Source organism: Pezoporus occidentalis, unplaced genomic scaffold (genome assembly GCF_034315485.1).
Source record: "Pezoporus occidentalis ecotype Australia unplaced genomic scaffold, CSIRO_AGI_Poc_V1 ctg4, whole genome shotgun sequence".
Classification (NCBI taxonomy): Eukaryota; Metazoa; Chordata; class Aves; order Psittaciformes; family Psittacidae; genus Pezoporus; species Pezoporus occidentalis.
In genome coordinates this window covers 2,923,222-2,937,785 of record NW_026915724.1, presented here as the reverse complement: position 1 = coordinate 2,937,785, position 14,564 = coordinate 2,923,222, and the positions used below count along the sequence as shown (strand labels likewise).

The 14,564-nt window shown below is 38.7% G+C and overlaps 1 protein-coding gene across 1 annotated transcript in view; it reads right to left on the bottom strand.

Annotated features, from left to right (window-relative positions):
- EYA1 (EYA transcriptional coactivator and phosphatase 1) overlaps positions 1–14,564 on the bottom strand; it is a 163,517-nt gene that overhangs the window by 24,530 nt on the left and 124,423 nt on the right. The window contains exon 14 of the mRNA XM_062633203.1: positions 13,470–13,559. Coding sequence (XP_062489187.1) covers positions 13,470–13,559 — 90 coding nt within the window. The remainder of the gene's footprint in view (positions 1–13,469; positions 13,560–14,564) is intronic.

The window sequence follows — 14,564 nt, the reverse complement described above, 5'->3', positions numbered from 1 at the left end:
AACAACTTTCTTTATGAAAGATCAAACAATTAAACACCATAAAGCTGCTGTATGGTTTGGGAATAATCATTAAATTCTATGCAATTTTTCTCCTCATCTTGAGTGGAAGATAATACCATCTCTAATGGCAGTGATACAGATTTAATCAGTAGTTTAAAGCATTCTGACAGCTTATCACAAACCAAACTTAGATGGAATAACTGTTAATACCAACTAATTTCATTGATATTTTAATGCTTTCTCCTCCACATTTTCCTTATAATATTACTTCAAAAAACATAAAGTAAAAAATAGACAAGTGATACTAAGAAATAATAAATTTTATAAAGATTGCAATTACAACTAGTATATATGTTATTTAAATAATATTTAAATCTAAAAAAAGGACAATTTTTTTCACCTGAATTATTTTAATTCATACCTATCAGTGTTTTATGTTATCTCAAGGACAATGACATATCTTTGCAGTAATTATACTGATTTCTGAAGCATTATTTCACACCCCTGCAGCTGAAAGCCTAAAAGTATCACTTGCTTTATGGACAAGAGAAACGGAAGCTATTAAATAATACACACAATCACAAGTAACTTGTTTTGGAACAGCAGTACTTGGAGGAGCAAGACTGATTTACTGTTGTCTGATTTCTTCTTTTTCAATGGGTTACCCCATCATTTTGTAAACATAATTTGTCACCAACACCAGCCAGAGTTCCCTGTAACTACTTTTTCCCTTTCTTTCAGATCTGTTATCCCTGCTGAGAGAATCTACTAAAGAAGAATTTTTCATACTGACACCAACTGTAGTCTTGCTGTGAATAACCACATTCCCATAAAAATCATTCCATTTATTGCAAAGTTGTTGGCAGACTATAGGAATAATAGTCAACTCAGGAAACCTTTTATCCTGAAATCACATAGCTTAACCCTTTGCATGACCATATGAAGTTTATACATAAAACTTGCATTACCACACAGCTGATTTAATGCTTTAGCAAAGGCATTTTTGTTATTGGTAAGTTTTTAGATTTATTTCTTCACCGTACTTCTTTAAACTAAAAAGGAAAAAAAAAAAGACTGAATTGGAATCAATCAAGCAGTATTTGGTTGGTTGGTTTTTTCTTATATTTTTTTTTCCTTATAATTTAGAATGTTGCATTTAAAATTACAGACTCTTTCCCAATATATACAACAATACATTAGTACAGATGGTTGAGTGTGGCTTTGATTATAAACTAAAAATGTAAAGTCATATGAAAGATTTTTCCTCTCTATTTTTCCTACCTTCCTAAGATAAAGAAAGATGTATAAATTTACAATGTAAAAGAACAATTAGAAAAATCCCTTTTGCTTTATGATGCTTTGTGGAAGATACTTCTGTTAGTCATTATATTTGTTTTGTTAAAGACCAAACTAGTGGAGATTAGATTCAGGAAACAGACATTAGTTTGCCTCTTGACAGTTTGGGAGTCAGAGGTTGCTTGTATTCAAATTTCTGTCTGAATTTATTAAAGTAATGAAACAAAAAAGTCAGGGTATGTTTTCTCTGCCATTTTTGCTCTGCTCATCAACTTTTACTTGTGGGTAATTATGGCTTGATTTATGCCTTATACATTTGACCAAGGCCATAATGGAAGTTTTGGACTTGTAAACACACTTTTAAAGAAAATAAATTAGTTGAAATATTTGACCTGTATTTTTAAACTTTTCAGTCAAAGAAAATTCTTAGTAAGCCTCTTACTTGAGTTATAACTGCTGCTACAACTGGCTCTCCCTTTGCCTACTAATGTTAGGGAAGTCATTATTCCCCTGGGTATCCATACTTCACATTTGCAATGTGAGTTATACAAATATGCAGAAGAAAAAGAGGAGCTCTTTCAACTGATTGAAATGATTTTCTACAGTTCAGAAGAGATCACTTGCTTAGATATTGCTGATCTTTCCTGTGACAATAATATTTAAACTGGGCTCAGCACTCATGTCAGCAGCCTGTACTTTGCTGTCACTGAACGTGTAGGAACTATCTATCATCTTATACAGTACTGCAGGTAACATTCAGGAAGTGCCTGGACTGCCATATTCTGACAGAATAAGAATATTGGGGGGGGGGGGGGGAGGAGGGGAAATAAATTAAAACAAATACTCCATTCCTGCAATACCTCATTGTTATTTTTTTTGTTAAATTTTAAATTTACTTTAAAAAAAAAATCATTAAAACCTCATGTTTTAACAGCACATATTAAGATCACTTTAGTCCGCTACAGAAACACCCAGATTCTTGACTGTATCTAAAGTAAAATTTTAAAAATGCAACTAACAGCAGTCAAAATTTATTTTAAACCACACAAAAATAAAAGTGATACAGCAATGAATAAAGGGCATAACCCCCTCCCCCTTTCTTTACAGTTTCATTAGACCATTGAACTGGATGAAATTCAGATAGAGGCCTTATTGTAACCAGACTGAAACAGTAGAAATCTCCCGAGACCACGAAACTCAAACATTTTGGGAACCAACTTCAAGCACTCCTTCCGTGCTTTTAAAAGAAAATGAATGAAAGACACTTCTTAATTTTTCTCCCTGCAGCAACATTTTAATATAATTCCTACAAAAATAAAAAAAAAACCCAAAACAAACCAACTAAACAACCCAGCATAAACATATTTGTTTAAAATGCATGCATATGCATCTTTTCTTAAAATTTAAGCTACAATCATAGCACTCAACCACAAGAGCACAAACTGCATGGTGGCTCTGAAGATACCAGACAACTTGTAAATAATAACGTTGTAAATTCATGCTAAAATGAAACCTAGGTTGAAGCAGCTGATAGAAATTACCTACCATGCATATTCCTAAGATATCTATACTATGGTTTAAAATCTTCGTACTTGCCCAAGGACTAGCTAATGTGCTCCCATCCTACAAAACAGCATGTAAGGATAACACTTAGTTTCACTTGCTTTTCTAAAATAGAAGTATATTATTTTCAGAGACTAATCCACTTAAAACACCAACCTGAATAATGCAAATCTGAGTTTAAGATGGTACCCAAACCAACAAGGAGAGTACTTTTTAAAAGTGAGTATCGTGTTCTCTTCAGTTTGCATTGTAAGAGTCCAGTGAGAAAAAATATTGTTTGCCTCAAAGCAGAGGAATCAGCACAAAATAACTGCATTGTGTGAACAGAAAGGATGGGTTGAGAAAGATATTTGAGTATAAATTAATGTTGATCTTAGCTGGAATAACTTATATTCTTTCCCACTTGTAGCTGCACCACAGACTTGACTGGCTGTATGAGATTTTACACATCTCTCAGCTTAATCAGAGACTAAAACTCAAAATCTACAGCTTGGGAATGCTGTTTGAATTTGTGAAACTTTTCAGATTTTTAGGTTATAAACTAATAAGAGGCTGCTTAGGAAACTTATGAAAGTGTTATGAACAAGTCATAACTACAGTATTGACATCTGTAGCAGTAAATAGGCTTTTGTTCAGTGGCAACCATAATATTTAAAAAAAATATAAAAAAATTTTCTTCACATCAGTTCTGTGAAATATCAAAAGCCAAAGAGAAGCCTCTACATGCAAGAATAAATGGGAAGCAGTATATAAATTAATAGCAATATTAACTGCTTTTACATTGCTATTTATTCAACTATTTGGCCTCACTGTTCTATTATTTGAGACATCTTGGATGAAATAATAAAAAAGGCGTATTCATATCTGAAATGACAATTCTGGCACTAAGAGGCCTTCAAGATGAATCACATCATTACCTAGGTTTGGACCTTACACGCTAAACCATCAAACAGTGTATTGCATCTGTGCTTAGGACATGACCTGCATTGGTGAAAGAGCTCTGTGGTACATATATGGACTTTGCAAACTCTCATAAGTAAAAATTCATTAAGGGCAGGTGTTTATATGCATCAGCAATATAACGTAAGTCAGGATTTTGAAATCTGTTAATGGATTGACAGGAAAAGTACGAAAATAAGACTGCAAACTTCTCAGTCTGTTATATTTCTTACAGTTTTGCAACTCTTAATTTCCATCAAGCCTTAGACAATTTTTTTATAACTGTATTGTTTCATTATTATTTATAACAGAATTTTTAAGTGCTGTCTCATGTAATTCATTATATAGCAGTCTTTATGGTACCCTTCAGAGACTGCCATGGCAGCACAACACTGAGGTTTCTGTTGCAATTAAAGCTGCCATACCTGGCGTAGATCTGTGATTCCAGTAACAGACCCTGTCTATACACTGCTTTAATGCAGATATTACAATGACTTCCAGGTACAAGCTGCCCTTCAATACACTATCTTCTGTACTGGCCAATCCTTAAATCTGTTTTTTCAGGCTCTGCAGAACCTAGGGGTAACGGGCAGGTACAACTGTTCTAGTGAAAAATATGTAAGCATTTGGCATTTTATTTCCTGGGAAGGGGACAAGAACTTTAATTCTGTCACTGGAAGGAATACCTCTGAATGTGTAATTTGAGAGAGTATGTAGACAAAACATGTTTGTAACTGATAGAAATTACTTTTAGGGCACCATCTTTGAGATGGGTTTAATACCACTAACAGTTAGCTTGCTTTCTATGACAAAACTTTTTTGGCTAGCATGCATGCTGCTGACAAATGGGATACCATCCAGAGGGACCTTGAGAGGCTTGAGGAGTGGCCAGTGTGATCCTCATAAAGTTCAATAAAGCCAAGTGCAAGGTTCTGCACCTGGGTTGGGACAATCACCCGTATCAGTACAGGCTGGATGGTGAATTGATTGCAAGCAGCCCTGCCAAGAAGGACTTGGGGATACTGGTGGATAAATAATTGGACATGAGCCAGCAATGTACTCTTCCAGCCCAGAATGCCAACCGTATCCTGGGCTGCATTAAAAGAAGCATGACCAGCAGGTTGAAGGAAGTGATCCCACCCCTCTACTCTGCTCCCCTGAGACCCGACCTGGAGTTCTGCATCTAGCACTGGGGTCACCAGCACGAGAAAGGTTTGGATCTGTCAGAGCAGCTCCAGAGGGCCACAGAAATTCTCAGAGTTGGAAAACTTCTCCTATGAGGAAAGGCTGAGAGAATTGAGGTTGTTCAGCCTGAAGAAGAAAAGACTCTGGGAAGACCTTATTGTGACTTTTCAATATGTAAAGAGGGTTTAGAAGAAAGATGGGGACAGACATTTTTACTAAGGCCTGTAGAAGTAGGACAATGGGTAACGGTTCTGAATGGAAAGATTTACATTAGATAAGAGGAAGAAATTCTTTATTGTGAGGTTGGTGAGACACTAAACAGGTTGCCCAGGGAACCTGTGGATGCTCCATCCCTGTCAATGTTCAAGGCCAGGTTGGATGGGGCTTTGAGCAACCTGGTCTGTTGCAAGGATTCCCTGCCCATGGCAGGGGCTTGGAACCAGATGGTCTTTAAGGTTCCTTTCAACCCAAAACATTCTACGATTCTATGAAATGCTCTTTACTACACTGGGCAGTTTGTGTGTCAATGTATTTCTTCACAAATCATTCCAGCCTACTCTTTAGCCCACCTGTACTAAAGCAAAATCCAGTCATCCCAAACAGAAGCCCTGGTACCAAAGAGCAAAATAGTGGGTGGAGTTCATACTGGTTACTAGTTCACAAGTACAGACATCTGAAACACTGCCATGATTTGTGATGACTGATATGCCCTTGTGCTCTAAATGCTATATTGTTTTTTTAACCTGTGGTTTTAAAAAACTGACTTTACTTGAAATGTATGAGTAACTCAAACTGGAACAATTACAATTTACAAAAATAATACAAAATAAAAACCAACAGAAAACAAAGTAACAAATACAATGGAAAACTGGAAAGTATTCTTGGATGACTATTCGCAATGGTTTTTTTGTCCTAGTATTTTTTAAACTTGTTTGAATACACACATTTTCTAATTGTGTCAGCAGAGAGAACATTCATGCCAGGGTGCTCCTGAGGACTAAGACATTCAAGAGACCAAGCTGAAGCATTGTTAAAAACCCAACTACAGCTGTACACAGTAACAACTACTACAGTCACCAGATTTGGCTGTCTCTTTTCCCTCTTGAGTACTTTATGATAGAATTATCATCCTTCTCACCATTACCATCCTTATCTGTAGATAAGGGGACTAAGGCAAGTGATCAGGAATTACAAAGTAGTGGCAATCACAAATATGGGCTGTTATGTCATTTTGTCAACACAAATATGCATGTAAAATACATGCATTAGAAAAGCGATTAGTACATAATGCCAGCAAAGGCTTACCCTGTAAATGTTCAAAGTTTGAAGCAGGGTTCAGACACAAAATAATCCAATTTTTAGTATGCTGAGAAGTTGAGCAAGCTTTTCTCTCTGGTGATTTAATTTTCAGTCTTCCTCCTCTACCTCCTTGGTCTGCCTGGCTGTGCCTCTGCAGCTCCCCCGACATCCATCACTGACTGGACCTTCATACAACTTAACTAAGTTTAAATCTAGGCAACATCATACCTGTCACACCTGCCCAAAGCTGGCTCCATGACATTTCCACAAGGTATGAGAATAAATGATGGACTTCCAGACCGCTAAGAGTGGGCAACCTGCTCTCCCAGCTTGCTCTGGAGCTTGCTTGAAGCCTGCACTTAAGGGCTGGCTTGCATCCAAGCACTTCATTTGTTAGATTACTTGACTCTAGGACCAGATGTGCTGTAGTGCTTTCAGAAAGAGGAGCATTTTACCCAACAGTGGTCATGGTTCTTTGAGATGTGCAGTAACCTGCACACAATAAGTCTGATGAATGTTATTATTCAATAATGTGTATTATGATAATGCCCATGATCCCAAATCATGCTTCAGAGTGCTACTGTGCTAAAAGTTACCAGCCTGAGTCTGTGGCATATTAAAGTACTAAGGTCTGAAGGGAAATAGTTTCCCTTTCTCCTTCAGATTAAAGAAACAGAACATATGGCTGTATTGCTTCAAAGGCATTCCTAAAGGGCACTGCATGGTTCGCTGGGGCCATAGCTGTGTGCACGGTCACCGAAGGACCTGGGAGGAAAGTCACTTAGTCTCCTGTGGTGTTACTGATACCTACAAAGAAGAAAAATTTCAGGCTGATGAAAAGAAGAATATATGTGTCCCTGTCATGAAGAAAAGCACTCCTTGAGGCCTAGAAGTGATTTATATGGTGCATTTGCTTCCAGCAGCAGGGAGGCAGCCTAGTTTCACCTGTAAGAACTGAAGGCAAAGGCCAAAAAGGGACTAATGTTAAGGAAGTTCTGCTCTGTGATCAGGCTTCACAGTTGCTGTGCTGGATTTTAGTTGCTCCCTTTCTTAGGCCTGAGCTTTCACTATGAAGGAATTCTTGGAGCAATCCCTTTAGTGCCTGGTGTTAGCACAGAAGGTATAAGTAAGTGCCTTAGTGCCATGAGGCTGAACTGCAATGTGGATCTTAGAGGTCCTTTATATGTCCTCAGAGAGCAGAAAGGCCGTGCACACCGCTGGGTGTCAGACATCCTGGTCACATTTCAAGTAGAAAAACTGCCCTCCACACAGCCCTGAGCTTGCAAGGGAATATGAGGGAGACTTAGTGTTGATAAATACTGATGGTCCAGTGACTGGGAGATACAAACAAGGAGAGCAGGCACATCCACATAGCAAATGATGCAGGAAACAACCCACAAAACTCAGTTTTCATAAAAAATACCTGGCAGTTAATTCCTCCCTATCAACTTCTAGATCTGAGTAAATCCAAGCAAGCAGTTACAGAAGTTACAGACTTGTAGGAGTCCTGGAAGGATTTATTGCCATATGGGTGAAGGAAGGAGGTTTACAGGGCAAACATAGAGTGTGAGAGTGCAAGGATGTAAACGCTGTTTATTCTTTGAACTGTGAACACATGCATACAGGTAAGTCAGTATCTTCATGCCTCATGAGCGCCAGGTATGTTCCCATATGTGTAAAGTGTGGGATTTGTAAAATATTTTCTATTCTAACTTAACGGAGTAAAGAGGCAGAAGAATTTGAGCAACACAGACAGCTGCTCTTGTGCTGCTCCTCAGCATGGGAGGCCTGATCCCAATACCAGCCCCTGAGGAACACCACTTGTCACTGCTCTCCTCTTGGACATTGAGCTGTTGACTGCAATTCTTGAAGTGCGACCACCCAGTCAATTCTTTATCCACCAGGTGGTCTGTGTCAAATCTATGCTCCTCCAAATTAGAGACAAAGATGTGCAAAGCATTTAACACTGTCCTACATGACAAGTCCAGGTAGACGATGTCAGTCGCTCTTCCCTTTCTACCAATGCTGTAACTCCATCATAGAAGTACACCAAGTTTGTCAGGCATGACTTGCCCCTAGTGAAGTCATATTGGCTGTCACCAATAACTTCCTTTTTCCTCATGTGACTCAGCACAGTTTCCAGGAGGATCTGCTCCATGATCTTGCCAGGCAGAGAGGTGAGACTGACTGGCCTGTAGTTCCCCAGGTCTTCCTTTTTTTCCCTTTTTAAAAATGGGTATTATGTTTCCCTTTTTGCAGTTAATGGGAACTTTAATGGACTGTCATGACTTCTCAAATATGATGGATGGTGGCTTAGCCAGTCCATCCACCCCCAGGCAGAGCTCCATGCACTCCAGATGGTCATTGACACAGAGGGCAACACTTCCTCCTCATCTCTCCTGCCTCTCCTAAAGAGACTGTATCGTTCCATTACAAAACTCCGCTCATAGGAGGCATCCCACCAGTCTCCCTGATGTCAGTTGGATCATAGCCCTGCAGACGTGTACACACTAACTCCTCTTGTTTATCCCCATGCTATGTTTGTTTCCATAGAGGCATTTAAGTTGGGCCCCTGATGAAGCCTGGAATTAATTTGTGCTGTCCCTCAGATGCTCTCCTCCTGACCTGCAACCCCTCTCCAGGCTCTGGGCAACCCTTGCTGGTACTGGCATAAAACTGGTAGGAGCTGGATGGATTGAGGTTCCCTTCCCCCTGCAACTTTAGTTTAAAGCTCTCTTCACCACCTTAGCTGCCTGAGGTCTGGACTGCAGCCTCTCCCTTCAGCACCTCTGTCTGGGTAGAAGCATTAGCCACTGCTGCGGTAGATGGTGCAGACCCCCCAGCTGGAGCTGCAGCCTTTGCTCTCAGACAAGTGTCCACCATTCAGACTTAGGGTCAGGTAGGATGAGTGCCCTTGACCTATGGAGATGGTTACAAAATGGTGCCCAGTGGTGGAATCCCCTTTGAAGAGGTGCCCTCCTGCGCGGACTGCTGTGCCATGCCACGTTTGTCCATCCTGGTCACAGGGCTCCTAGTCGCTAGTCCCTAGGGCTGCCTTTGTGGCTACCGTTACTCATGGCCTTGCCCAGCCTCTCATGAGAGCTGCTGGCTCCTGGTGGGTCTCAGTGCTCCCCTGGGGTTTCCCTGGCTCAAGAATGACCCACGTACACTGCAATCCCCCACTGTGCTCTGGAATGCACCTGCACTGGAGCTGATTGCCTTGGCAAGTGACGAGATAGGTAAATGTCATGTTTCAGTCACATCATCAAGTTGCTAATTTCCCTAAAACACTGGGGCATACATCCTAAAATACCTCATATGTGTAATTGCTCCATATATACCATTAAAATATTATACCTTATTATCCCTATCACAACATAATTAGCATGTAAAATCACGCATTCTTTTCTGATGAGATAACTCTGTCTCTCTTGAGAGCGTTACATCAGTGTAGCTATTCCCTCCTGCATGCAATTAAATCTCTACCATAGAACACAGTATGAGATATTTAAAGGAAGATTTTCAATACTGAAAACCTATACTTCCTAATTTGAAGTTAGATTTTGGAATCTAAATTTTGACATCACTGCACTATTTTCTATTGTTTGTCTTAGTGTACTTCTATAATTTCATTATGAAATTACTATTAACACAAGAAAATATTCTTTATGATGGCACTTAGATCAAATTATACGTTAGTAAACATTAATATTTTCTTTTAAGGATTTTAAAAAACCTGCCATGCCTCTTTAACATGATGTTTAAGAAATGTTCCTTCAAGATCTGATATTTACTATTATATCAGTTTGGAATTAATTACTTCAAATAAATCTGCGTAAAGTGAAGGAAATAAAGCATCTCTTCCAGTTTTTCTCAAAACAATAAACTAAAAACTAGTACAAACTGAGGGTGCAGTAACTAACTGTAAATCTAAGTGGAGTTCACACATTCAGAGCTAGACAGTAAGACCTGACTGATTTTTTTCATTGAATTTGAACAATGTCAATTACAAATAGTACTACTATTATTAATAGTAATAGTAGTAGTATTACATAAAGAGCAACAAATAGAAAATTAGATGATTTGTTTACCTGGCTGTGTCCCCTAATAAATTAGAAAGGGTAAACTAGTTTGCAACTGATATGCACTGGCATTGATTCACTTTATACAGACTAAAAAATGACTGCTGAAATTTAGAATTTAACCTAATAACATTCAATAAAACTCTAGGTTGAGCTCAAGCAGTGCTTCAGAGATCACTGTTGCAACTCTTCCCTTTGCATTCAAAATGCTAAACCAGTCTTCAGCAGTTTAAAAGAGGACAAAATACTTTCTCCTTAACTTGGGTAGGAAGAGAGCTGTTCTGATTAGAGCTTTCTGGAACACATCTGATGAAGAGTTTTACTAAAAATCATTAACTTGAGGTATCTCGAAAAATGTGCATCATATGCCAAAGATACATCAGACAACTGCCTGCCCATAAACCCAGCCTCTCTCTATGCCAGGAAGGGTTACCCCTGAGCCTGGGTGAGCCAGAGAGCATCAGCTTTCAGTTTCCCACTTTGAATTATGCCTAGACTCAAAGACATGTCTACACTGTGGGTTAGACAAGCTCCAAGTCCAGCTTTGCCTGTCTTCATGCTATTTCTGGGCAAGGATGCCCAGGCTCTGTGGCTCACTGGAAATGTTGCACACAAACTTTATGATTCCTAACAGCTCAGATGCTTGTGCACATGAACTGGAAAGCTTATGAGTGAGCAGGGTCACCACTAGATCTTCCAAACTCAGTCCTTCATCGGCAACAACAGATGCTTTAAGCCTGAGTCACAGCCAAGCCAAATTGCCCACAGTTTTCATGGAAGTTTGTCAAGCTTCAGGCCAGCCTGATCTTCCAAACCACCAAGCAAGAACTTTAGGTTTCTGAGACGAATGCAAGGAATCTGCCCTGAGGTTGCAGCCTTGGGAACCAGGGAGGCCCTGCTAATAATGGTGATGCTCACAAGAACAACTGCAGGTCCAGGATGGCATATTCTTGCAAAAACAGTATGTGTCCGTGATACATTTCAAAACCCCTGACGTTTCTGGTGAACTGAAAGATCAGTCTGTGGCCAAGTCTAGTCCCTACATGCTGCTTCCCACAAAGTACAGGCTCTCTTATGCCCCTTCCCTATGTACTTCTCTGAAGATTTCACTGGCAATCCACAAGCACAAACGTACTCCTTGGCACACTGAACATGCTCTTCACTCCCTTGGACAGGGCAAGGTCTTTCAGATTTGAGCTTGGGTTCCTCAGAAATAAGGACTCAAAACTCATGCAAGAACATGAACACAACTGCTCACTTCTAAATGCCTCTGTGTATGAAGAGTACAACTAGGGTATAGACACATACTGTGACACTTGAGTCTGAAGACACAAGACAAACCGGCTTGTTATGGGGGAATGCAAAGAACCAAGCTAATCCAGTGAGCTACTCTGCTTTCATGAACCATGTGAATCAGTATTTTTTTCAGACACAGCTTCAAAGTTCCTCAGTGAATAAACTGCTATGCTGTATTGTTAAGGCTGTAACATGCCAACTATCAGAAGATAATCTACTACCCCTAAAATGTGGTCAATTGTTTAGCTTCCATTAAAGTCAGTGACACTGGCAAACGTATAAGGAAGTAGCAACAAGTCTACTGGCTACACACAGCAAATGAACACAGAGAACTCTGTTGAATATGCTGTTAAGATACAGTAGTACTTTCTCTTTCTGCTTTGGAGAAAATGAAATATAACCAGAAATCAGAAACAGATTTGGAAAATAAATAGCATTGTTGTACCTTTCTAAAATCTGAAAAATCAGTCCTATACATGAAACTCACTAATGGTGCTTCTTACATCCCAAACAATGATATCTTTACATATAGCTACCTTAATGAAAGAAACTGCTGCTTTAAAATGTAAAGAAATATTCTATTTTATTGTAAGTATAAAAAATAAATACTCCACTAAGGAATGGAAGAAAAAATAAAGCACATTAAATAATTTCATTACATTCTAAGATGCCAAATCATCTGTGAGTGGTTTCTTTTTAGATGAAAAGAAATCAAAATATAGGACAGATGTTGGACAAACCACATTTGAGGTCTATCACACACTGGTATTTTTCAAATGATTTTGGCTCATCTATTAAATAAGGTGTATTTTGCTTGATTTTGAAAAGGGAAACATCAGGAAATATTTAAAGGCCAATTGCTGCCAATTAACTTTGATCAGCAAAAGTTGCATTTGAATCTTTTAGATTCTTTTGCCTGTCTGGAATAACACACTATTCTAAAATCCAGCAAAACAACAACTTGATGATTAATGTGTGTTGGCAGCCCCACCACAAGCTTGCTTAACAGCTGGATTTTAAATAAACAGCTGTCTTCACTATGATGGGAAAGAAATCTGACTGTTTTCATGTTTTTGCGCTGTTAAAATATGATCAGAAAATGTTTTTTTCCCTTTTAAGATGAAAGAGCCAGGCATTATGGTGACAGTCTCTTTCAGCAGTTTGGATACTTTTGGAACCATCTCACAAGCATTACCAAACTAGAGCCTGCATAGGCTGAAAAAAAACCTTGGCAAGACGACACCAGCTCCTTGCCACATGCCGCAGGATTGAGGCACGCACAGCAGAGAAACCCTAGCACGTAACAAATAGTACCTGCCCCCAGGAAAGGCAGAGGACCCCCAGTAAACAGCCCATGGAGACAGACAGCATATACAACATTAATGATTTCCCTCGGGGTTAAGGTAATACTTGCCCACAGCATGATGTAGGTGAGAAATCTGTACCCAGCCATTAACTGTTTATAGAAGCTGAGGATTAATATTTAATGGCCTGTGCAGACTACTGAATTCTAAAGTTTATAGATGCATTTGGTGCATCCACTTCTCAAACCTGTCTACTGTGGTTATGAAAACTAAGACCTGTGAGGACAAAACTCCACCATTTAAGCTACTGTAACCTTTGAATGCCAGTGCGGCCATTTATTGTAAATATTACTATATATCCTAATGACAAAACAACACAGATATTTTCTAAATGTTTTCATATTAAAACTGTGAAACCAAAAATAACTGCCAAGCCATCTAACAACACATAAAAAGAGACAAATATTAAATCACCTTTATGTCTTTCAAAAAAATGAACACTTACTTCTAAATCATTAAAGAATAGATGAGTGTCCGCCAAATTGAAAATCATCTCTTCCATTCGGAGTCCAAGAGACACAGAAGTGGGTGGATCCTTAAAGAAGAAATTGAGTACACCATCAATACCATGCCTAACATACATACCAGAATATAAACTGAAGGAACTATTTTTCAAGGTAGATTATATGATGTATTAAATGCAACATCTGCTTCTTCAGTTTAACATCAGTAACTCTCTAATCCTGTACTATAACACTTTCCAGTAACACTCAAAAATACAAATTTAACTTGAGTGATACCATGATCCTGCAGCAGGACCTCTGTGGTCACCCTTGTGCACCCCTGGCATGGGCTCTCTGCCCTCTGTGCAGAAAGGCCAAATCGATTTCACTTAAAATTTCTGCAGATTTTACAGTTGTTTACAAATTTTACGATCAACCAAGGGCATGATAATGCTATTGTTACTCAAAATAAACTCTCCCTCGTCACAAGTGAAAGGATTCAGTCCTGGGAATACCTAGTGACTTGAAAGCAAATCACTGTTAATGTTTTATTTGCAAATGGCAATTATATTAAAAAACACTCCTTGATTCTCCACAAAAAGATGCTTTAATTATGCTTTCAGCTTGGCCCACCCATGCAGAGTGAACAAATCTATTGTCTGTTATTAATACATAACACACTTTAACTTCTCTACAGAAATTACTATAACAACTTATTCCTTACTGAGCTAATAAACTCAAAAAGCATGTTCGGCATTGTGGTTACCAAACGCATTGCAGATGTTTGCCTTGTTGTGATTTTTTTGTGTTTTATATATTTTCAACCTGAAAAATTGAAATGAAAGCCTGATATATACACTTGATATAGAGTTTCTCCTTTATAATGGCAAGTATATCCAAGCACACAGAAGCATCAGTTTGAAAGAACACGTTACATCATCTCATGACACCCTCTATTAACAATGTTAGTTTGTTAGGAATTATATTTTAACTAGAACTGCAGAAGTGACAATTCATATTTTACTTGAAATAAGTTAATATTCTAAACCTGATGACAACTCAAAGTTAAAAAACAAGAGATTTAGTCCCTAGTTTCT